The sequence below is a fragment of the Peromyscus californicus genome, unplaced genomic scaffold (assembly GCF_007827085.1).
Source record: "Peromyscus californicus insignis strain IS unplaced genomic scaffold, ASM782708v3 Scaffold_23__1_contigs__length_62951481, whole genome shotgun sequence".
Taxonomy (NCBI): domain Eukaryota; kingdom Metazoa; phylum Chordata; class Mammalia; order Rodentia; family Cricetidae; genus Peromyscus; species Peromyscus californicus.
The window spans coordinates 58,684,405-58,709,698 of NW_026294534.1; the positions used below are offsets into that span (position 1 = coordinate 58,684,405).

The following is a 25,294-nucleotide window of genomic DNA, read 5'->3' on the forward strand; positions in this document are numbered from 1 at the left end:
GGGTGGAAGCAAGAGCTGGGAACCTTTTCAGCTCGCCTGGTCCCCAAAGGAACTATTCCTGTCACTCAGGCCTGACTAGCCAATCAGGGCCTCACACAGACATGCCAGTCAGATGGGAGGGTTCTTCCAGGTGCCAGTCTTCTGGCTCAGTTCCTCTGCTGAGGAAGTAGGAAGTTGGCCTGTGTGCTAAGTGCTCTGGGCTTCTCTAAGGGGAACGGTGGGAAGAGCATGAGCGATCTAGGCTGCAGCACCAAGGTGAGCAAGGGACCTCCATCCCCAAACTGGGAGAAGCGGCCAGTGGAGCTATGGGAGAAGGTGTGGTGGATCCTCTTCTGAATGGGTGGGAGCCAGCGCCAAATGCAGAGTTCAGCATAATCTTGTGTGGTCCTGTGTGTTCTTATGTGTTCTTTGTAACTCCCTGTGGCTGAGTGTCAGCCTGTGAATAACTTCACTTCAAGGCCTGCCTCTGTGAAGAGCCTTGGTTGTGGTTCTGTGTTTAGAGATATCCTTGTTGTTGTGGTTCTGTATTTAGAGATTCCTTGTTGTCGACATCACTGTAAAATGCTGGTGCCTGTAATGCTTGTATTGTCTCTATGGAGGACAGAATTGCCAAATTCGGAGAGCCCTGGTCTCTCTAGTATCTTCCAGAAATTCTGCACTTTTAATATTTAACCTTTTTAAAGGATCCATCTGAAGTTAATTTTGTGGAACTTGTAAATGTTATCTCCTATGTAGAGTAGCACTCCACTGCTAAACTGTGATGTAGATGAGTAGAATTGATAGTATAAGCATTTACCAATTCTTAGGAGACATTAAGTCACACAAAGTAGAATTTAGGTAATTGCCTCCCAAATCCCCAAAGATAAGTAGTATGTTAACCATGCATGTTAGAGAATAATATGATAAGATTGTAAATGTTTGTTCACCAGGATTAACCAGCCATTAAACTACATTTCCAAACCAAAGGTGATGACCCTGATTTATAACCAGCTGAAAGCTCCTCCCTACCCCTGTCAAAGAACAAGCCTCTAATATGCTGTTCAAGGGGCCATTAAAGGGTCACAACCAACATTAAGTACCAGTGTACCATAAAGGTGTATTAATTCTCTAACAGCTACATCTCCAGCACTTTTGAAAAGTGGTTTTGAGGTCTCTTATGTTGATTGAGGTGGACTTGAACCCTGTCTGCATCCCCACAGGGCATTGCCCTTGCTATCCTTCTGACTAACTACCCTAAATTTTTGGATTACAGGTCTGTAGCACACAGAGTTCTAAAATTACTAGTTTGAGTCACATAGTGGACTGTCTATTGCAGTAACAGGAAAAAGTATTGTGTGTGGAGCATGGCTTCTCCCTTCAGAGCAGAAGAGGAAGAACAGTGTACTGTGTGCACTGCAGTGAAAATAGACTAGGCAATGGTTAGATCACAGACTGAAGTTTAAGGCAGTGAGCTGCAGGGGTCTCCGTCATACATAAGGGGGACCTGCTGGGGCAGGGTGAGTGACTGTATATGTAATTTACCAGCATGTATTAATATCTTCCTTGTGAATGAAGGCAGACAGAATTGATAGCTGTACAATTTAGGATGGGTAACTTGAACTGCTAAGTATTTAGTTTTCAGTTTGGGAACTCTTCTATGTAGATATGTGCAGTCCTGGTTGACACAGTTAAATCAGCTCAGAGGTTTGAGACACAGGCCATTGGCTATAAATCTAGATCAGCTTATAGCACTCAGCAGCTAACATTTTACATGGACAAGTGATAAAATGTCTTATTAATGGTGTTCTCCCTACCAGGGAAGTACCTACTCTCTTTCAAAGTCAATATAGCTAAGTGTTCTTCTAATTATTTGTTATGATTTTAGAAATTCAGTTATTAGTTTGCTCTTTTAAATTTCATTTTCTTTAAATTACTGCTCTAATCTCTATTTGTTTCTATTTTCCAATGTTTCCCAGTCATTAAACTGTCATTCCATTTTTTTCCTTAGTGCTATTTATTTATTTACTTATTTATGTCAGTTAGAAGCAATGGTTCTAAACCTGGAGAATTCTGGCTCTCTTTGGGGTAATCAAATGATCCTATCAGATTCATCTAAGACCATCAGATAGCCGGGTGGTGGTGACTCATGCCTTTGATCTCAGCACTCGGGAGGCAGAGCCAAGAAGGATCTCTGTGAGTTCAAGGCCAGCCTAGTCTACAGAGCGAGATCCAGGACAGGCACCAAAGCTACACAGAGAAACCTTGTCTCAAAAAGACTATCAGAAAACACAGATATTTATATTATGTTCACAACAACAGTAAAATTATAGTTATGAAGTAGCAGTGAAATAATTTTGTAGCTGGGGTGGTCACCACAAAGAGAGGAACTGTATTAAAGGCTCACAGTATTAGGAAGGTTTAGAACCACTAGTTTAGAGTAATGTCTCCTGTAGCTTAGGCTTGCTTCACACTATGTAACTGAGAATTTCTTTGAACATTTAATCCTGCCTCTTCTGGCCAGTGCTGGAAAGACAATTCTGCAACTGCTTCAAGGCTAGTCCTTGACTGGCCATTGAGAAGGAAAAATAGACCAGTGAATGAATGTCCTCCAACCTTTCTGGCTTTTACTGGGAACTTACAAATGAAGAGGAAATTGTGTAAGAATTGAGTTCCCTGGCCAACTATAAAGCAGATGTAGTCACAGCACAGAAAAAGATGGCAAAAAGGAAGGTGGAAGCTTTCCTGCTATGAACGTAGTTGACAGCAATGCGTAGTGAGGTAATCAATTTTAGATGATCGATAATGTCCTGATTGGCCATTTCTCTGGTCTACAGATGAGGACTTCAAGAATTTGGATAAAGAACTGAACTTATTGTGAAGCCAAGTTACTGTAGTTATACCCGTTCAACCAAAATAGAAGAACTGGGTAAAATGGTGTGGCCCTGCCTAACATTACTGTATTTTCCAGTTTTAAGATGTACAGCCTAAGAGAAAATGCATGAGTAATACTTGGTGTGCTCTAGTACAAATTCCTGTTCTCTAGAGCACGTAACCATAAAGACTGTTTCATCTTTTAAAAATAATTCTTTAGGATTACAATTACACCATTTCCACCATCTCTTTCCTGCTTTCAAGACCCCTCATAGACTCCTCCTTTCTTTGTAATCCATGGCTTCTCTTTGCTTTAACAACACCTACTGTTTGTGACCTGTGCTTGGCTATAGGACTTCTGAGGTATGAAGGGTTGACTGCACTGGACATTGAGTGTGTACTGTAATGTGCACACAGAAGACCCTGTCCATTGGAAGAGGAACAGGAAATTTGCTAGGAGAATAGAAGATTCTACTGAAATACAATTTTCCCAGACTAGGGCCCAGTCTACTCCTTGGATGCAAGGACAGAGCTGGGAAGGCATGAGTTGTCTGAGTCATTTTATCTCTGCTCATCCGGTAGGGGAGCTGCTAATGTCTTGAGGCCCAGCTGGGTGACTCTAGCTAATATTGGACTCTGGGAAGGTTTAGAAATCAGGAAGACTAGTGGGTAGCTTGCAGGTTCTTTCCAGGATTTTTCTCTGATTCTGCTATAGGTAGCTGTATGGAAAACCACAGCCATGCAATGGTGAATGTGGTGGCCACTGTCCCCAGATCAGGAAGAGCATGTTGGCTCTGCTATCAGAGTCCCAGGTGCTGTGACTGGGATGGACCATGAGCCCTACTGATTCTGTTGCTATATGTGGTGACCTGCTATATGTTGCTATATGTGGTAGCCTTCCTGAATATGGATTCCCTCATCTGTTTCATTGCTTTTTCATGATTTTCTTTCAGGGATTTATTGTTTTCTTCTGCTTTATTTGTCCTTTCCTCTCATTTTTATAGCATTCTTCCCATTTTTGTCTGTTCCTCAATTTCTTTTTTGATTTCTTCTTTATAAGCCTCTAGCATCATCATGATGTTATTCATAAGGTTGCTTTCTTCTGCTTCTTCCATTTTGTGATGTTCAGGTCTAGCTGTTGGAGGAGGGCTAGGTTCTGGTGATGCTGTATTGCTCTTTATTTGTTGTATGTACTTCTGCCTTGATGTCTGCCCATCTCCTAGTGGATTTGTTCTTGATCTTATTAGCGCTCTTGGTCCAAACAGAGCTGACAGATTCAGGAAGCCTCTCTCTGATCCAGATGGAAGCTCTGGGCTGGATGGGAGCTGGGGACTGGTCTCTGAGTCTCAGGCAGTGGCTGGGGTCTCTGGCAGATGGGTGTGGGGGCAGGGCATGGAGATTACAGGGTCTGCCGGGGGGGGGCGTCTTGGAGAAGGGGAACCTTCAGCAGGGGGGTCCCGCCTGATGGCCAGAACCTGGTGCCAAGTTGGCAGGTCTTCCCCAGAATGGCTGGTGCCCAGGGATGGGACCTAGGGGCAGGCCTTCCTGGGTATGACCCCAGGCACTCACCTCTGGTCCAGATGGGGATTCCAGACAGGATGGGAGCTGGGCCTGGTCTGTAAGTCTCAGGAAGTGGCTGGGGTCTCAGGCGGATGGGTGTGGAGGCAGGGTGTAGAGATTGCAGGGTCTGCCGGGAGTCTTCAAGAAGGGGAACCTTCCCGGTGGGGATGGGGGGGTCCTGCCCTCTGGCCAGAACCTTAGGCCAAGTTGGGCAGTTCTTCCCTGGAATGGCTGGTGCCCAGGGATGGGACCTAGGAGCAGGCCTTTCTGGGTATGATCCCAGGCACTCACCTCTTGTCCAGATGGGATCTCCAGGTGGGATGGGAACTGGGGGCTTGTCTCTAAGTCTCAGGAAGTGGCGGTGGTCTCTGGTCCAGATGGGAGTTCTGGGCTGGATTGGAGCTCTGGTCCAGATGGGGACTCCAGACAGGATGGGAGCTGGGGACTCTAGTCCAGATGGGGACTCTGGGCAGGATCGCAAATATTTCTTGATTTGAGCTTTTGTAGGTTTAATTATTCTCATGTCTACAGGATCCTCTGTTTTTGTCTATTTCCATAAAGCACTCAAGGCCTAGAATTCTTCTGAATTTTGAGGATTTTATTTCTATAATACATGTAGTATACAACACACCAACTTTAAATAAGCTTTTGTATTGTTGGTCTTGTTTGATCCATTTGAGTTGATTAAATTGTTTCTCCAAATCTGTGTCTTGTTCAATTTTTTTAGGACTAGGTTTTCAGTGCATTCAGAGTGCCTAAATCTGAAGAAAGTTATGTGTTTGTTAGTGAGGTTATGTTCAGTTTTGATTAACAGTATCACACATAATCACTAAGAGCCTTCCATAAAAATAAAGATCTTATTTTATATTCATTTATTTATTTAGTTAGTTTTTTTGAGACATGGTTTCTCTGTGTAGCCTTGGTTGTCCTGGAACTTGCTCTGTAGATGAGGCTAGCCTCGAACTCATAGAGATCCACATTCCTCTGCCTCTCAAGTGCTGGAATTAAATGCATGAACCACCATTGCCCAGCCCATGAAGGTCTTTTTTTCTTATCTATTGTAGTTGATTATATATTGCATCTCAAAGGTACCTTCTAAATCAAATTTTGATTATTATTGGCATAATAATCTTTGACAAATGGGACATTTGTAAACATTGACTACTCTTGCTTCTGAAAACTTCTGCCATGTGAAGAAGGCTGAACTAACCTGATATAGACTGAGAAAAAATTACTAGCCAGTTCAAATGACAGACATGTTAGTGAACCCCAGTTGAGCTATTAAATGACTACATGTCCATGAGTTCCACAGCCAAGAACAGATAATATGCCCAGCTGAGCATCCTACAAAAACTAGGTGAGTCATAAACAAAACATGACTGTCTAGACATCAAATTATGGAATATTTATTATTAAAATAAAGAATATGTTTAATACAACATAATTAAATATATTTAATTAATATAATATACTGAATAGAATTCAAATAATATAAAACAGAAAAGCAGAGGATATATTTTGGAGGTAGATTTTTTTCTCAGTTGTGAATAGATGGAAGGAGGCATCAACTCAGATGTTTCTTTTAGTTTATTATTGGTGTTTTAATTTTTTTTGTTTGTTTGCCTGCTTTGGGGCAATTTTTTTATGACATGGTTTCTCTGTGTAGCCTGGGGTGTCCTGGAACTCACTTTGTAGACCAGGCTGGCCTCAAACTCAGCTATTCACCTGCCTCTGTCTCCCAAGTGCTGGGATTAAAGGCATGTGCCACCATCTGCTGGCTTGGTGTTTTTATTCTTTTGTTGAAGAATTCACTTATTTCTGTACAGGTGTGCTTTAAATCAAGTTCGAACAAATCCTGCAGCATTTTGAAAAATAGCTGTTAGAAGAATATTGTATTGGCTTTGAAGAGAAGCTGGTGCCAGTGGTTTTGTGTGCTGTGCTGCAAGGACTGCTTCAGGGAGCTGAGCAGAGAACATGGGTGAGCTGGAAACCCATGATATGAAAGTGGTGACCTATGATGATGTGCATGTTGACTTCACTTGGGAAGAGTGGACTTTGCTGGAGCCTTCCCAGAAAAATCTCTACAAAGATGTGATGCTGGAAACCTACAGAAACCTCACTACTGTAGGATACAGTTGGGAAGACCATAGTATTGAAGAACATTGTCAAAGTTCTAGAAGACATGAAAGGTGTGAAAGAAGTCAACCTGGAGAGAAACCTTCCTTATATACTCAATGTGGTAAAGCTTTTGCATATGAGAGTCATCTTCAAAGGCATGAAAGAACACATACTGGAGGGAAACTCTTTGAGTGTAATCAGTGTTGTAGCACCTTTGCTTGTCACAATCATCTTCAAATACATAAAAGAACACCTACTGGAGAGAAAACCTATGAATGCACTCAATGTGGTAAAGCCTTTGCACGACACAGTCAACTTCAAAGGCACAAAAGAACACATACTAGAGAGAAACCCTATGAATGCAATCAATGTAGTAAAGCCTTTGCATATTATAGTCATCTTCAAAGGCATAAAAGAACACATACTGGAGAGAAACCCTATGAATGTAATCAATGTGGTAAAGCCTTTGCAGATCACAGTTCTCTCCAAATTCATAAAATAAACCATACTGGAGAGAAACCCTATGAATGTATTGAGTGTGGTAAAGCCTTTGCATATTACAGTCATCTTCAAAGCCATAAAAGAACACATACTGGAGAGAAACCCTATGTATGTAATCAATGTGGTAAAGCCTTTGCATTTCATGGTGATCTTCAACTGCATAAAAGGATACATACTGGAGAGAAACCCTATGAATGTAATCAATGTGGTAAAGCCTTTGCATGGCACAAAAGTTTTAAAATGCATAAAAGAACACACACGGGAGACAAACCCTATGAATGCACTCAATGTGGTAAAGCCTTTGCACAACACAGTAATCTTCAAAGGCATAAAAGAACACATACTGGAGAGAAACCCTATGAATGCACTCAATGTGGTAAAGCCTTTGCATGGCAAAAAAGTCTTCAAATGCATAAAAGAACACACACTGGAGACAAACCCTATGAATATGAATGCACTCAATGTGGTAAAGCCTTTGCACAACACAGTAATCTTCAAAGGCATAGAAGAACACATACTGGAGAGAAACCCTATAAATGTACTCAATGTGGTAAAGCCTTTGCATGGCACAAAAGTCTTCAAATGCATGAAAGAACACACACTGGAGACAAACCCTATGAATGCACTCAATGTGGTAAAGCCTTTTCACAACATAGTAATCTTCAAAGGCATAAAAGAACACATACTGGAGAGAAACCTTATGAATGCACTCAATGTGCTAAAGCCTTTGCACGACACAGTCATCTTCAAAGGCATAAAAGAACACATACAAACTTGAGAGAAGGTCTATGAATGTAATCACTGTGCTAAAGCCTTTGCATGTCACAATGCTCTTCAAATGCATAAAAGAACACTTACTGGAGAGGAAACCTATGAATGTAATCAGTGAAGTAAAGCTTTTTTATGTCACAATAATCACTGAAACCATGGAAGAACCCATACTACAGAGAAACCCTATGTAATCAGTGTGACAAATCCTTTACATGTCATAGTACTCTTCAAATGCATAAAAGAACACATACTGGAGAGAAACTTTACATGGGCAACGCTTTTTGTGTGTAATTGGTCTGTTAAAGCCTTGGAATATAACATTAGATTTTGAGGATCTGGAAAAACTCATGCTGAAAGGAATCTGAATATAAAGGATTTGGTAAGATCTTTAGCCAGCCCACTTACATTCAGTTACACAAGATGATTTATTTTGGAGAAAACAATCTGACAAGTGTCAACAACTGGTTGAAGCAATATGATGTGCCTCTTTATTTTGTTTACACCTGCAAGCTCACATGGACACAAGTCCTATGAATTTAAATGACAAAGTAACCCTTTTAGATTTCATAACTCCTCAGTTACGTGAGATAATGAATCCAGATGTAAAATTTCATGGATGTGTATTAGTGCCTTTTCTGTTGCTGTGATAAAACATCATATCTATATTTGCTTGCAAAAGTGTTTAATTTGTCCCCTGGTTCCAGAGCGATGCAGAATCCCCATGAAAGTGGCATGGAAACAAGTGTCAGAGATGGCAGCTAAAGTAGAAAGCTAAAGATTCACATCCTTAACCTGCAGCAGAAAGCAGAAAGTGTAAATTGGAAATGGTGTGCACATATAAACTCTCATCCCAACCTTCAGTGAAATATTTCTTCCAGCAGGGCAGCATTTTCTAAATCTTCCCAAATGATACCACATACTGAGAATGATTTATTTCTCTGTCTTCAAGCCTACATGCTTGCTTTCTGTTACATGAACCAATTCATGATGGGGAAAATGCTGTAAGCCTTCAGATACCTCAACACCTGTGTTACAGGAATTACAAGGGATAAACATTCATAAGTGAACATTAATTTAAAGATTTGTTTTAATTTTAATAATGCAATGTTACTGTGTCTTTTTGTGGGTATGTGCATGTGCATTCTGGTTCCCAAACAGGTTAGACCCTTGGAGTCTTTTGTACCACAAATTACTGGAAGTTGTCAAAAACCTGACCTTGCTCCTGGGAATGGACTTGAATTAAATGCTTAGCCATGTCTCTAGATATTAATACAATATTAATATCTGTAATATTGTAAATATTCTATAGCTTTTTTATATCATCTTTATATCAGGAAATAGGGAGGAACTTAATTATGTTTGCATAAATAGTTTGGTAAAGCCTTTAGACATCACAATTGTCTTCTGTTTCAAGAAAAAAAACTTTTTTCATTATAGACTTGAAGTGAATATATTATTAACCAAGTTTACTAAAGACTGATGTGAAGATCCTATTGTGGCTTTTATTTTGCAACATTTGAGGTAGATATTATAGTGTGTTCTATGTGTGGCAAATTCATTTAGTGAAGTTTATTTGTAGCCCTTATATTCCTTCTGTGGCTTTTATTCTTTTTCTATTGTGCTTTCACTTAGTGAAAGGTATTTTTCTGCTGCACTGTATCGAATGGGATGGCCATCATCTAAGTTGTACATTTTTATATAAATATTAGGCAATATGTGGTCATATTTTCAAGTAAGTGTGTCTGTGAAAGGGTGGTGGGTTTTTATTTCTGGTTTTATTTTTCATATTTTTTCAAAAATTCCCTTGAAATGTTGTTTTTATCCAACCTCACTTGGATGATAGTAATTAAAGATAAAATCAAACTCATGATCCTCATGTGTCAGTCTTCTGAGTACAAGTCTAAGGGTAGAAAATGGACTCCCAACATTTTCTGTTTTGTCAACACATATTAAGAATGTTATTGTTAAAATGCTTAAACATAGACAAGAGTATAACAAACATTAAATGCCTCATGTGTGTACCCAAAGAAACATTTCATCTATCTGCAAGTGATGTAATAAGATATAATCAGCAATCAGCTGTATATTTCACAATATAACTTAATGTACTATGGATATGTATATATGACTTGAAGTTCCATGCATTTTTCATGTCCTCATCAGTTATCCATTTGGCATCATATCTTGAAGTATTGCCTTCTAAGGGAATTATCCAGAGATGCTGAATAACGTAATGACAATGAGATTTATTTAAAAACATTTTGCTGTGTGTTTCTGCAATGTGACTATCAGTTTTTTAGGCCATGATAGATATGTGGAGACAAGAAGATAACTTTGTGGGATCTACTTTTGTCTAGCTTTATCACCAGTCTGTGGTGATCAAGATGAGGTTACAGCCTTGCACAAGGCAACTATTTCCAACAGAGCTGTCTCACTGATACTCAAATAAGATTAGCTGAAACATTAAATCAGTAAAATATTGTCTTCTTTTTAAATTGTAAACTATTTTCATTGAAACATAATGAAAAACAGGAGAAATTGAATAATAAATCCTATTTCCAAATGAAAAAGAAAGAATAATATTGTAACAATAAATGAAGAAAGAAGTAATATTTGGTTACAGGGATTCTAGTCTCAAAATGAATGAAAAAAATATTATGGACAGCTAACTAAGTGGGCTTATCCAGATGGAGCCTCAGACACCCTTCTGCAGTTGTCTCTTGTGCAGGCCACTATGGAATTTAATGGTCTTCAAAAGGTTGTTCCATAGTCACTGTTGAATGAAAAATATGTTATTTTAGTACAAATGTATTATGAGACACTAGACTTACCTTAGTTCTTATTGAAATAGATTCTAAAGACTTTTTCTTTTTGGTTTTTTGAGAAAGGGTTTCTCTGTGTAGATTTGGTGCCTCTCCTGGATCTCACTCTGTAGACCAGGCTGGCCTTGAACTCACAGAGATCTGCCTGGCTCTGCCTCTCAAGTGCTGGGATTAAAGGTGTGTGCCACCACCACCCAGCTCTAAAGAGTTTCTAAAAACAATTACACAAATACCATCAAGCAAAGAAATGTCAGGAATATGAAGATGAAAGGAATAAATATATACAACTTCAAGTTATGAATCTCATCTCTATTCGAGACAGTGAATTATGAACTGGTAGTTAGCTGTAAATCTCTGGGCTTGTGTGATGCTAACTGCTGACTTCAAAGAAAACTTTACCACACTCAATGTATTATTTCAGAAAAGTATTGTGGAGTATATTTTATTTACACCATTTAGCATGGCTGTTTTTCAAGTATTTTATCTGTATTTGAGATGAAGTAACTAGAGTGACAATATTTTGAAGGTAACAGCACAGTAAATCCTGGCACAAGGTTTTGTTCTTTAGAATGATTGTTTTAATCACGTAATTTTTTCTCAAAGATCTTAATTCTTTCATTCATTTCAAAGCACTCTGCCATCTTGTGTAGTCCCATGGATCATTAGGAGGTAAAAAGTTAAGGCATGAACTTCAGTATAGTGAGCACCTTACACAGGATTCAACTGGGAGTATTGATCATAAAAATGCATAGATTCCATTTACAGATTTGATTGTAAAGGTTCCCAAATGTAGTCATAAAATGGTACGACCAGATCCTTCTATCATTTGATTAGCAACTATCTGGATTTATGGATGTCTTATTGATGATACTTCCTTTGAATAAATCTTTCATTTCCTTCTACTCTGTCTTAGTATTTATAGCTCTCAGTGTACAAAGATGCTGTCAGAGTCACAAACCCACAGTGACTGCAATCTATCCTGCCACTGATTTATTGTTACAGTAAGCATAGCACAAAACTTACTGATTTTTTTTTTAACTTTCAGAAGTAGGATTATGGCAGTCATGGCTATTGCTAAATTTTATAAAACATTTAAGGCTTACTGTAGTAAATCTTGTTCCTAATATGATAAACTTGTTCCCATGAAGCATAAACTTTCCTATATCTAGTATAGTGCTTGGAGGGATGTTGGATATTCAATAAATGTTTCCACTGATAATTTAATTGTTTATTTGAAATAAAAAGGCCCAAATATGGGACATATTTTTTATGCATTTTGTTAGGATTAAAGGATTAATACTCACCACATGAAATTTTTTGCATGTAGAATCACTTAAAATGCAAATGAAAGCTTGTCAAATATTTCACATTAGAAAAATGAACACCCTCATTGCAATCATTGGCCATGAAAGGAGATATAAGACTAGTGTGGAATTCAAGGAAGAAGGTGACAAGGTGATGTGAGGCAGAGGTAAATTCACAGAGCCATGTCCATTGTGCCCCCTGCCATCATCCAGAAGGAAGTGTCTATGCTTAAACCAGCAGAAAAGACAGGTATGTATTTTCTTCTCATGCTTGCCTTCTATAAATCAGTAAAATCTAAATGGAGTATTCTTCTCTCTTTAAAAGTGATATTTTACAGTTTCTCTTCCCTAATCCTAGGTTGTCTAATAGTTCTTCCAATTTGAGAAAAGATTTGAAAGTGCTATATTCTCTGGAAATACTGTGACCACAGAAGGAAAAAAAATGATGCTTACCAGAATTGGATCAGGCAACTCACCATCTTCACAAATAGCCATGATGGTCTTTTGAAAATGGTGCCCAGTGTTTGGGGCTGGTGTGTTCAGAAGGACATAGTTAGCACCTCACTGAAAACCCCAGCTTATCAAAGAACTTCTATTTTCTTTAACTCTAAAAAAGAATGGAGGGCATTACTTGTAGTAGTTTGATGATTTCCCAACATGGTACTATAATGCTTGCTTAAATCAGCTGCATATATCAAATAATTTAAAAATGAACAGAGGAGGCGTGCTGTAGAATATGTGAGAAATTTCACCAAATATCTTATCTACCTGGTTACTTGTCTTTTCTGGGATTGATTCCTTAGATAAACTAAGCTCATTGTTCAAGGTACTAGATATGATCCTGACTCTGGGAACCAATACTAAGTCAGTTATTCAAAGCTCTAGATAAGTGTATTTCCCTTGGAATAGACATAGAAGTCAGAAAATTAGTAAAGGACAATTGGGAAGAAATTTCAAGGCAGGGGAAATTTCATACAATGATATAAAGGAAGAAAGAGGAATCATGGAAAAAGAGGTTAAATGATGTAGGAGTGAGAAGGCATCATAGAGGAATGACTACTAGGAGGATAACTATTTTTAAAGCCATCTGGAAGCTAACTATTATAGAAGCTGCCTAAATATATACATGTACATATGTAAAATAGTATAACAGGTGATGATAGACCCCATAGTCTAACAAATACAAGTATGGTGCAAGAAATGGGATACTATTTGTGAGCTGTTGGCTAGTGAATCCCATAGATTCTCAACATGCTCCTGACATTGATCTTGGTTACCCTTCCAAACTTGAGACTAAGCTTCTATTATTGGAGATAACATGATTGTCTCACAGAAATAGAGAAATCAACCTGGTAATGGCCTAGAAGTTTTCTTCCAACTGTGCTATGTACACTACTGGAGAATATGAATAATCATCAGTCTTACCTCAGAGTAACCCTGTGAGCTACAATAATAACTGTGCTGCAAAATTTGCCCAGTAGTGCAATAGTGGTACAAATGCCATGAAGTTACCAATCATGTTCTGAATATATTAAGGTCCAATCCCCAAGAAGGAAGATTTATCTGGTACCATTATCAGAGCCAATAACCTCTAGCTAGATGGGTTGAGACCTTATGGAAAAAGCTATCACTATCTTCTTGCTGGTATGTGTACACAGTATTAAATCAACTCCTAATGACTTATGCAATATATTAATGCAATTCTCAGTCCTCATCAGAGTTACTTTTTTGGCAATAAATAGTGATTTAACACACAGATCCACAGCTGGTCGATGTGAGGAGAATACAAGGCTGTGGAGTGCAGAATCCTAAATGGTATGTCAATAAATCATAATCTTTCCTCCTATGGCTTAGTGATACTTTCACAAAAGAGAATAAAGACTGAAAGATACAAAGCAAGTAGCTGACTACAGTGAAACAAGGTTTTCTGCACACAAAACAGCAGTTACAAAGATAAACTCTCAATGGTTGTGACAACATGCACAAGACATGTGCGAGCTCAAAAATTCTACAAATAATCCCAGCACAGAGAATAGAGTTGGGCAGAAAGTCTTACCCAAATGTGATGAGCTATGGACAATTTCTATCTGCCCAATAGTGAGATTCAATTTGCTTTAATGATGTGGTCTCCAGTTGGTGGACCATGCTCCAGTGGATAGTCACACACCCAAGAGTATATGGCCAATAAAAAAAACCCAGATGTTTAAAATTGTTTTAAGTGGAAATAAAGAAGACACAAAGTTGATGGGTTTGAAAAAAGGCATGAATGTGGGAGCAGTTGAGAGGTTAGGATTAAATATGATAAATATACAATACATAAAATTTCAAAAGAATCAATAAAATCTGTCTGATCTTATCTTTAATCAGTCTTATTATGAATGAGAATACCTACCCGTGAGTGATATTAAGCACTGCACAGCTCAAGGTATGGTCAAAGAAATGTTCATAAAATGTTAACCTTTACTTAGGTGATTTTTTGCATTCTAACCAAAACTGCCACCTTAGCTATACTCCATTTGGATGAGGAGCCACTAACAGGTATAAGGTCCCAAAGCCGTGCAGTCCCATTACTGCAATTAATGCCCCATCATCTTAAAAAGAGAGAAGGGAGAAAGCACACATCCTTACTTGCAGGAGGATGTTTCTACAAGTCAATAGGTACAAATGTTTGATAACTAAACATGGAGCTAGACATTTCAAGTTTTCTATGCAACCTGATATCTCTATTCTTAAACTGAATTTATTCTTTTGAATACCATTCAAATATATTCTACTCCCTAATTTTAATGCACATACTGTAAGAGGAAGACTCTGTCTTAGCTAGGTTTGTGTCAACTTTGTATAAGCAAGAGTAATTTGGGAAGAGGGACGTTCTATTGAGAAAATGCCACCACCAAATTGGCCTGTTGAAAAGACTGTTGTCTCTTTTCCTGTGAACTTTCTTAAGGTTGATGTCCAAAATCTCAGCTCAATGTGGGTGGTGCCACCCTTGGAATGGTGGTTCTGGGCTCTGTAAGAAGGTAGGCTGAGCAAGTCATGAAGGAAAGGCCAGTAAATAGCACTCTGCCATGGCTTCTGCTGCCAGGTTCTTTACTTGTTTGAGTGTTTCCCTTTATTGGGCTAGAGATTTCCAGACAAAAAGATCCTTGCCCTCCCCCTTCCAGTCAGAAGCTGGTGCTTGCAGCCGCTAACTAACAGAGAGATTCCCACCAGAAACATGCACTAAGAAAAGCCAGAGAACAACAATGGGCAAAGGAAACACTTAGTTCCAGATTCGAAAGTGACCACTGAACCCAGGACATATCTATGGGACCCCAGACCTGACCAGTACCTCATCACCTTAACATGCATGTCACTGCCTCCCACCCTGCTCCTACAAAAAGCACATAATCCAGGCCCCCTGGAAGACTCCTCTGGCCGAGATCTCTGGTACCTTAAGGACCCACTTGGGAGTTGCAGAGTTCAAAAATACCTGGTGTGGCACAGCCATATCTGATGGGAATGGAAAAAGTCATAAGGTCACAGCTGTTTGACAAAGATCCAGCAAAGCTAAGCCACATGATGGCCACTGTGCCACCTTTGGTTTTTATCTCTCTCTGTTGCACACTTGGGGGACTTTTAATATTTGTACAATTTAGGGTAATTGGATTGATGGAAATTTTCTTATGAATCATTTATTTAGAGTATTGCTTCTAAACTTCCCCAGCAAAGTCCTGAATATACTACCCCCTCTTGCTTTGAGGGAGATATCCTTATCTACTTGAAGGTCTTCCTTATGTCTTGGAGGTTACAACACACATAAAGAAACCAGAAGTCTCTTTACGAGGCTATGAGACATTATCGAAACATCTGCTCCTGTACTTATGAAGAAACAAGATATTCAAAACAAAGTAAACTCAAAAAGGTCAGCCAGATTCAGTGGGCTAGAGGAGTTGGCCACAGTTCAGATTGCAAGCCTCTTTCCACTATACACTTGGCAATTATGTGGTAAATACAGAAACACAATTAGATTAGCTGAAGTTACCTCTGGCCTACACAGAGACTTTTATTGATGAGCAAAGGATGGAGTGGAAAGATGATAAAAGAATGAAATGTCAGGACCTCCCTTTCTTAGAAAAGTCAGCACACACAGAGCCAATATGGTGTCATATAACCAAGGAACAACAGAATGTATTGGTGAAATTATTAAGGCCACTCCACATAGTTAAAAGGAGATTTATTTAATGGCGTAACTTACAAATTAAGGGATAGGTAGGTCGCGGGGTCTGAGGAAGGTGTATCGCAGTCCAGCGGTGTTCTCTGGAGCTCTGCTTGGCCCACCTCCACCATCCAGGGTCCCGGAACAGAACGAGAGTGCTGACCCATCCAGATCTCGGGTCTCCAGGCGCCTCCCTTGGCCCCGCCTTGTAGGCGTGACAGTTGCCGAAGTCTCAATGGGGGTTGGAACTTCCAGATCAAAGCTGGAATGGCTACCCACTACATCTCCCCCTTTTTGTCTAAATAAGAAAGTTCTAACCTAATACAAGACTATATACAAAGGAATGGTTATCAAATATTGTCCAGGAATAATGAGGTATAATGACCTAGATAAGATGGAACTACAACCAATGCAAACAATATCGAGCAAGAAACACATACTAAAATCCAGAGAAGTATAGAGCATAGGTAAATGGCATGTTACAAAGATCATTCCAAAAGGTGTCCTATCCTAAAGAACCTGAATCTAATACTTAGTATGTTCTATCTACTAAGTTGTAACTATAACTGCTAGTCTTCAATCCCATCAAAGACCTGAGAAGGAATATAATGGTACCTGAGAAATGGTAGATGGATGTAAGCAACTTTCAGGAATCTTGCAAGAGTAGACCTAGACAGCTGGTAGCCTGGACAGTCACCTAATGTTTCTCAGCATTGTTGGTGCATTCAAATTGGCTACAGACCTAAAGTATCTGACAGACCATTTTCAGAAGCAGGAATTCTGAAAGACCATCTTACCCTGTCTTTGGCAGAGTACAGTGGTCGCTTTCCTTGTGTCCTGCTTGTCCAGAAAGGACAGCATTGCATTTGTACTGTCAGCTGTCGAGGCAAGGGCAGTTCTTTGCCCAGTAGGCCATTTTGTGCCAAGAAGACAAACTTCCAAATGGAAATGTCTTAGAAGCCCAACATTCTCTCAGGATCAAATTGGTGCAGCCAGGAGCAATTGTGTCTCATGTCAACAGAATTCTAAGTTATTTAAATGCCATATTCTCTAGGTCTATGAAGTGTTTGAAGATTACCTGTCCATCTGACCTATGTATCTGTAAATCTGGATAACCTAACTAACGTAACTATAGAGATGACAAGCATAGGTGACTATAAATCTATAAGTCTTATCTACTGAAATAACCTAAGGACTAAGGCTTCACATAAACAAGGTAAACAGTCTATAAGCAAATGTATGGTAAAGAACGACGACTTCAAAATTGTGACAATACACAAGATATTTATAACAGAGGTAGGAATATATAGTGCGATATGCAATATGACAATAATCTTAAATATATATCAATATACCAAATATCCTAAACAGAAGTAGAACATACATAAAGTATGACAGATATAAATTTACATTTGTATCAATATACAAATATTTCAAATAAGAATAGAAATATATGTGCATTATTAACAAATATACTTCTGTATTTGTATCAATATACAAATTATCTTAAACAGGAATATAAAAATAGTTTACATTTGTATCAACATATAAGAATCCATAACAGTGCAAATTATCTAAGGCTGCTATTTTACTAAATTTGTTTACTAGTATATACAATAATCTACCATAATATCTTATACCTATCCATTCCATTTCTTCTTTTCCCTTTTTTCTCTTTTTCTTTTTAGAATACTGAGTCTAATATATTCTTCCACCCTCAACCCTATAACCATCATCCATAACCCTGAGAATTATGAAATCTAAGGGAGAAGGGACATCGTTTTCTTAGAATTGCTTCCTGCTGTTTAGGGGGTGATGTTATCTCTGTTGGGTACTGTGAGAAAGCCCAGATAGTTAAATCTCAGTTAAACTAACTGTAGGTTCTGCAGCAAGTCTTAGAGTAATGTGTAAGATTGTCTGAAATTCTGGCAAGAAGTGTAGTATGATGATGATTACCATGGCATCATTCTGGATTGGGTAGAATTGCTGTTGTTGGGGCCCCATCTTCCTTCTGGAGACTTCCAAGATTGCTATTGGAAAAACTTATTTGTTGTCAAAATGGAAGGTTTGGATTTAAAGAGGATATAGCATGTAAAAGGATTCTGAGAAATCAAGAGTATGCATGGAGAGAATTAGAATCTAGAAGACAATGGTCCCTTTTTATTGGTTTCCTTCTGTCCCACACCAGAGGGCTCTTCTGATATGGGACTGAAGAATCTCTCAAACTTTTCTTTTAGCAATATGCTTGGGTTTAGAAAAGGAGTGAGCCAATTCCATTTCCAAAACCAGCTTGGCATATAATTGAATTGGAACCACAATTTTTCTAGATTGATAGAGAGATAGATGTTAGACAGTGAGATTTTACCGTGTGTAGATTGGTACCAATAAATTCTTTCTTTCTGCTGTAAACATCCGGATATCCAAGGCCTTATGATTTTTGGAAGATAGGTATTTCCATTATCCTGGAAAGACAAAAATAGAACCCTACCCCAACCTTTGATTGTTAAATTTTTCTTACAACTTGTAGAGATGTCACATTGGTGGATGATCTTTTACTTCTCCTCATCAAGGAGTTTTTCCTGTTTGAATCGAATTTTTATTAATTTTGTTGGTATCCAAAGCTTTTCTTCTCCTGCAGAAACAAAGGCAAAACCCCTTCCCCAACATAGAACATATCCAGGTTTCCATTCTGAGGTGAGCACATCCTTGAAATAAACCAGTTGGTTTAGCTCAGGAATTTTGTCTGTTGTCCAATGTCTCTCCGCAGCTGTTGTTCCTTTCTCATCAGCATTGAGAAAATTCAAGGTTAATAAAGCACTATGCAATCTATTTCTAGGAGTCATTGTTGCCTGTTGCTGTTTATTTAGCATATCCTTTAAAGTTCGATTGGATCTTTCTATGACTGCTTGGCCTGTGGGATTGTGTGGTATACCTGTAACATGCTTTATATTGTAATAAGCAAAGAATTGTCTCATTTTATTGGAGACATATGCTGGGGCATTGTCTGTCTTAATTTGTACAGGTATTCCCATGATGGCCAGAGTTTCTAATAGGTGTGTAATCATAGAATCATCCTTTTCAGAACTCATAGGAGTTGCCCATTGAAATCCTGAATAGGTGTCAATGGTATGATGTACATACTTTAATCTTCCAAATTCTGCAAAATGAAACACATCCATCTGCCAAATTTCATTTCTTTGTATACCTTTTGGATTGCTCCCTGCAGGTAATGGAATTTGGTTATAGATGGAACAAGTAGGACATTTTTTCACAATATCCTTAGCCTGTTGCCAAGTGATGGAGAAATCCTTCTTCAAACCTTTGCTATTTACATGGTATTTCTTATGAAATTCTGAGGCTTCTAGCACATTACCTATTAGTAACTGATCAATCTCATCATTACCTTGTGCTAGAGGTCCTGGCAGATCTGTATGGGATCTGATATGTGTTATATATATAGGATGTTCCCTTTTTCTGATGATTTCCTGCAATTATATGAATAATGAAGTTAATTCTGTATTATCATGAATAAATTCAGCAGTTTCAATATGTAAAACAACTCTCTCTGCATATTGAGAGTCAGTGACTATATTGAGGGGTTCTGTGAAGTCCATCAGTACCATAAGAATGGCATACAGTTCTGCCTTTTGTACAGAGCTGTATGGACTTTGTACCACTTTACTTAAGTCTCCTGATTTATATCCTGCTTTCCCTGATTTATTTGCATCAGTATAGAATGTGAGGACTCCAGAAATTGGCTTTTGTTGTACAATGTGAGGAAGGACCCATTCAGTCTTCTTTATGAATTCTATTCTCTTGCTTTTGGGATAGTGGTTGTTAATCTCTCCCAAAAAGTTACTGCAGGCTCTCTGCCAGTATTCATTATCTTTCCATTGTGATGAAATTTCCTCATTAGTTAAAGGTACTACAATTTCTGCTGGGTCCATTCCTGTCAACTGGCGAAGTCTTAGTTTACCTTTTTGAATCAAATCAGAGATCTTTTCTATATAAGTCTTTAATTTCTTATTTGGTTTACATGGTAGGAATATCCATTCCAATATAATATCTTCCCTCTGCATCGAAATACCTGTTGGGGAATGTCTGGAGGGGAATATGACAAGAATGCATTTAAGTTCTGGATCCACACGATCCACATGTGCTTCTTGAATTGTCTTTTCTACTAGAGCCAATTCCTTCTCAGCTTCAGCTTATAATTCTCTTGGACTATTTAATTCTTTGTCCCCTTCTAGAGTATTAGCCAAATTTTGTAGTCCATCTTTGGGTATTCCCATGATACCCAGTAAGTTGGAAATGCTTCCTAATAACTTTTGAAAATCATTAAGAGTCTTCAATCGATCTCTCCTTAGTTGTACCTTTTGGGTCTAATTTTTTGTAGCTCTATCTTATGTCCTAAGTAATTAATAGAATCTCCTCTTTGTATTCTTTTCAGGAGCAATTTGCAGTCCCCAGTGAGGCAAAACTTTTTTTACTTCTTCAAACATGCTTTCTAATGTATCTAACTTTGGATCAGCTAATAGGATATCATCCATATAGTGATAAATTATGGATTGTGGAAACTACACGAATTATCTCCAATGGTTTCTGCACAAAGTATTGGCACAAAGTAGGGCTGTTTAACATTCCCTGTGGGAGGACCTTCCATTGATATCTCTTGACTGGCTGAGAATTGTTATAATTAGGTACTGTGAAGGCAAATTTTTCTCTATCATTTTCTTGTAAGGGTATAGTAAAGAAACAGTCTTTTAAGTCAATAACTACTATAGGCCATTCTTTAGGTAGCAGAGAGGGCAAGGGCATCCCAGTCTGTAGGGAGCCCATTGGCTGAATTACTTTATTAATAGCTCTCAGAACTGTCAGCATTCTCCAATTACCAGACTTTTTTTAAAATAATACAGGAGAATTCCAAGGACTGGTAGATTCTTCAATGTGTTGAGCATTTAACTGCTCTTGAACCAGCTGTTCTAAAGCTTGTAGCTTCTCTTTTGTCAAAGGCCATTGTCCAACCCAGACAGGTTTATTAGTTAGCCATTTTAAAGGTAAGGCAGTTGGTACTTCTGAGACTTCAACAGCAGTCATGCTCTGTTTGTGAACAGCCTGAATGGTTGGTGCCTGATTTTTTTTTTTTTTTGAGACAGGGTTTCTCCGTGTAGCTTTGCGCCTTTCCTGGAACTCACTTGGTAGCCCAGGCTGGCCTCGAACTCACAGAGATCTGCCTGGCTCTGCCTCCCGAGTGCTGGGATTAAAGGCATGCGCCACCACCGCCCGGCTGGTGCCTGATTTTTATAGCATGTCATGATATTATTCCTAGAAACATGCATTGGTCTGTATTCCTTTTCTGAAAGTGTAGGAATTTTAATCTGGGTATTCCACTGTTGTAACAGATCTCGGCCTCAAAGATTTACTGCTACATTTGCTACATATGGCTTCAGCCTTCCTCTCTGTCCTTCGGGCCCTATGCATTCAACCCATCTCGAACTCTGTTTTATCTGAGATAGGGTGCCAATCCCTAAAAGTTGGACATCTACCTCTTGAAGAGGCCAATTCGGATGCCATGATTTTGGTATAATTATAGTCACATCTGCACCTGTGTCTTCCAGGCCCTCCATAACCAGGCCATTAATTTGAATTCTAAGCTTTGGTCTTTGTTCATTTATAGAAGTCTGCCAAAATATTTGTTTTATAGTGTTCTTTGTAAACTGTGATCCACCTATCAGAGCTGTTTTATCATCCATTGCAATATCGGTCTTTACATTAGGCATTGGTTTATTCAGTTGTCCTGGAGAGGAATTTCTTCCACAGTGGCTGGTAATGTTCATACTACATTTGATTTGGGGGCCTGCAAGAGGCCCCCTGAGGCGTTTCCTGCCAGTAAAGGGTTGCCTCGTATATCTATTTTTGATCTGCACTCACTGGTCCAATGTCGGCCCTTGCCACACCTTCATAATCCGGGAGGTGGTTGGGGTCTCCTGTTTAGGCTATTCCTAAAAGGAGTGTTACTTCTAGGAGTACCCCACGTACAGTTTTTACTTATATGCCTTGGTGTACCACATTTAAAACATTTGGTAACACGGGGCCTTCTTTCACCTCTGGGATTTGTCTCTCCTATCCAAGCCTCATTACTGTAGTTATGAGACTCAACACCATTAGTATACTGAATCCATTCTTCCAAAGGAGCTGATCTGATCTTTAATGGTGTAAGTATTCTTCTGCATTCTGCATTAGCATTGTCGAACGCCAAGGACTCAATTAATACTTTTCTTAATTCTTTATCTGATACAGCTTTTGTTATAGCTGTGTTCAGCCTTTGTAAAAAATCAATGAAGGGTTCGTGTGGTCCCTGAAATATCTTTGTATATACCTCAGTTGGTTTTCCAGGTTCTGGAATTTTTTCCCAAGCATTTAGAGCTGCTGTACGGCATAGGGATATTGTATGCTCATCATAAGTGGCTTGTACATTCCTATCAGTGAAACATCCCTCACCGAGCATTTGATCTTGGGAGATCACAAAACCTCTGAGTCTACCTTGTTGTTCTAAATTTTTTGCCTCTTCTCTCAACTAGCTTTTCCACTGTAGCTGCTGGCTATATTCTAGAACAGCTGAAATTAACTGATGCCAGTCATCTGGGATGATTCTATGTGAGGTAGACCATGAATTTAACATCTGTTTTACATATGTGGAGTGTATCCCATACGTAACTACTGCTTCCTTTATATTTTTAAAGTCCCTTGTTGAAATTGGTTGTAATGTATATGTATTATATGGCTCAGGGTGTGTGTCATCCACTGGCTTCTCATGGATGATAACAGGATAAGCCATTGTATGCGAGCCATTTGGAGATGTTACAACCTCTATGGTCTTGCCCTTCTGCTTATTAGGTCCCTTGTCATGTTTACTGAGAGTTTCTTCTAAGGCTTGCAAATGAGCACCTAGGGTCTGTTCTAGGGAGTGAACCTCCTCTCTGGCAAGGGACTCCAGATTTCTCATGGAATCATAGAAGTTTTTATGTTCCTCAGAAACACATGATTCCATGGACCTTATCTTATCAATTAATGATAATCTTTCTTCCTTATATAGTGTCTGGAGAGTTAGTGTTCTGTCCATTAAATATTCACTTTTATTATCAATAAGATCAATTTTCAGTACAAGCCTGTTTTGTAAATTCTGATCAGCAGATTCCAGAAAAAGAATCTTTTTCTGTATGCTTTCATTACTATCTTTAAAGCAGATTCCAGAGAGAGAATCTTTTTCTGTAAGCCTTCATTGCTATCTCTTAAAGTCTGTATCAGTCCCAATAATGACTCATCTTTGTTGTTGTTATTAAACCAGTGTTTGAACACTGTGTGAATTATTACAATGAATGCCAAAATGGTACAGGCCAGATATGCCTTAGGAAGGTCGTATATTTCCAGGAAGATGTCATTCATCATACAGGCAAAAAGGTTTTCAAATTCTTGTGAGGTAATGTTGTCAGCCATATTACAAGAATTACTCAAAATTTGTTAGTCAATTTTAAGGTGTAAAATTATCAAGTACTTTTACTTGAAACAATATGCTTACCTTTCATGGTTTTGGGGGGGTGTAGTAGCACTTTGCAGCCAGCAGGTGGCGTTGGTACAGCTCCAAAGCAGGGCCTGCTGGTGATCTTGGCTGACTGCAGCTCGCTGGAGTCGAGATGGTGGAAGCCTGAGCCGGCACTCAGGAAGCAGGGGAGTGCCTCTTTCGCTGGTCTCGGGGCGAAGAACCATATAGGCATTCCCTGGTTATATGGAACTTTGCAGGCGGGTTTAGGTACCCGCTAGCCAGGGAGTAGGCTGAGGGTAGGAGCCACCCAGGCCTTTGGAATTTGCCCCACATGAGTGCCAGATATTGGTGAAATTATTAAGGCCTCTCCACATAGTTAAAAGGAGATTTATTTAATGGTGTAACTTACAAATTAAGGGATAGGTAGGTCACGGGGTCTGAGGAAGGTGTATTGCAGTCCAGCGGTGTTCTCTGGAGCTCTGCTTGGCCCACCTCCACCGTCCAGGGTCCCGGAACAGAGCGAGAGCTCTGGCCCATCCAGCCTGGTCTCCAGGCACCTCCCTTGGCCCCGCCTTGTAGGCGTGACAGTTGCCGAAGTCTCAATGGGGGTTGGAACTTCCAGATCAAAGCTGGAATGGCTACCCACTACAAGAATGCCAGGATTAGACAACTTATATCCTTATAGAATTTGTCTATAAGGATAAAAAATATAAATGTTGTATTATGCCAGAATTTAAATAATAATTGCAGCAGCTTTGGCCTGAGGATTTTTCTTGGGCACTCTGACCATTAAGAGTTAATAATACACTGCTTGAGACATGGCAATATGCCCAGGCTGGCATGGAAATTTTGTTCTGGTTAATGTCCTTCTAGCCACAAAAGCTACTAGCCTGAGAATAGGCTGTCATGCCTCTAGAGTCTTAAAAATCTGGCTATAGGGTGAATGAGTAAAAATGATAGCTGTTTATTAATGATGTCAAAACTTTAGGGTAAAATGATTAGAAATGATAACTCTGTTCTGTCATAGTTTGTAAATTATGACTAAAAGATGAACAAGAGGAAGTGAAACACATGTCCAAAACCAAAAATGATATGACCTATGGTTTGGAAAAACATGAATGTATCCCTGTTTACTAAATTCTGTATAAATAAAGAAGCACTCTGGCTGCTAGTCAGTCAGGCTGCAAGATTCTCACCACCAGCATGGCCTGGCTCACCTCTGTCCCCTGCCAACTCCTTACATCCTCTGCTGGGACCTGTTCACCATCAGGGATGGTTCCTGGCACTGTTGTTATACTTTTTCAATTCAGCTTAATCTGGCCTACTGCATCAGGGAGGAAACTTCTTATGGGAGGAGAGGCAGAAAACTTATTACCCTGAATTCCCTCAGTGATGGACTGTGATGTGAAAATGTAAGCTGAAATATACCCTTTTCTTCCAAAGTGTCTTTTGCTCATGTTGTTTTATCACAGCAATAGAAACCCTAATTTAGTTTCTGTCTCTTGATTTAGAAATGTATGTTAGCAACTCAATGAAGAAAAAAATCATATCACCAATACTGTCTCAAAAATATTTTCAGAACTACTCAGAATGATATAGTGGATATTAGATGATGTGACCATTTCTC

General features: G+C 39.0%; 2 protein-coding genes across 4 annotated transcripts in view; both read left to right on the plus strand.

Moving 5' to 3' along the window:
* The window catches only part of LOC128119189 (zinc finger protein 431-like), a 61,521-nt gene extending 51,854 nt beyond the window's left edge, over positions 1-9,667 (plus strand). The window contains exon 2 of the mRNA XM_052752448.1: positions 6,237-9,667. Coding sequence (XP_052608408.1) covers positions 6,385-7,821 — 1,437 coding nt within the window. The 5' untranslated portion in view covers positions 6,237-6,384 and the 3' untranslated portion in view covers positions 7,822-9,667. The remainder of the gene's footprint in view (positions 1-6,236) is intronic.
* Positions 1-25,294, plus strand: part of LOC128119187 (zinc finger protein 120-like) — a 172,081-nt gene that overhangs the window by 51,871 nt on the left and 94,916 nt on the right. The gene's annotated exons all lie outside the window — the stretch shown is intronic.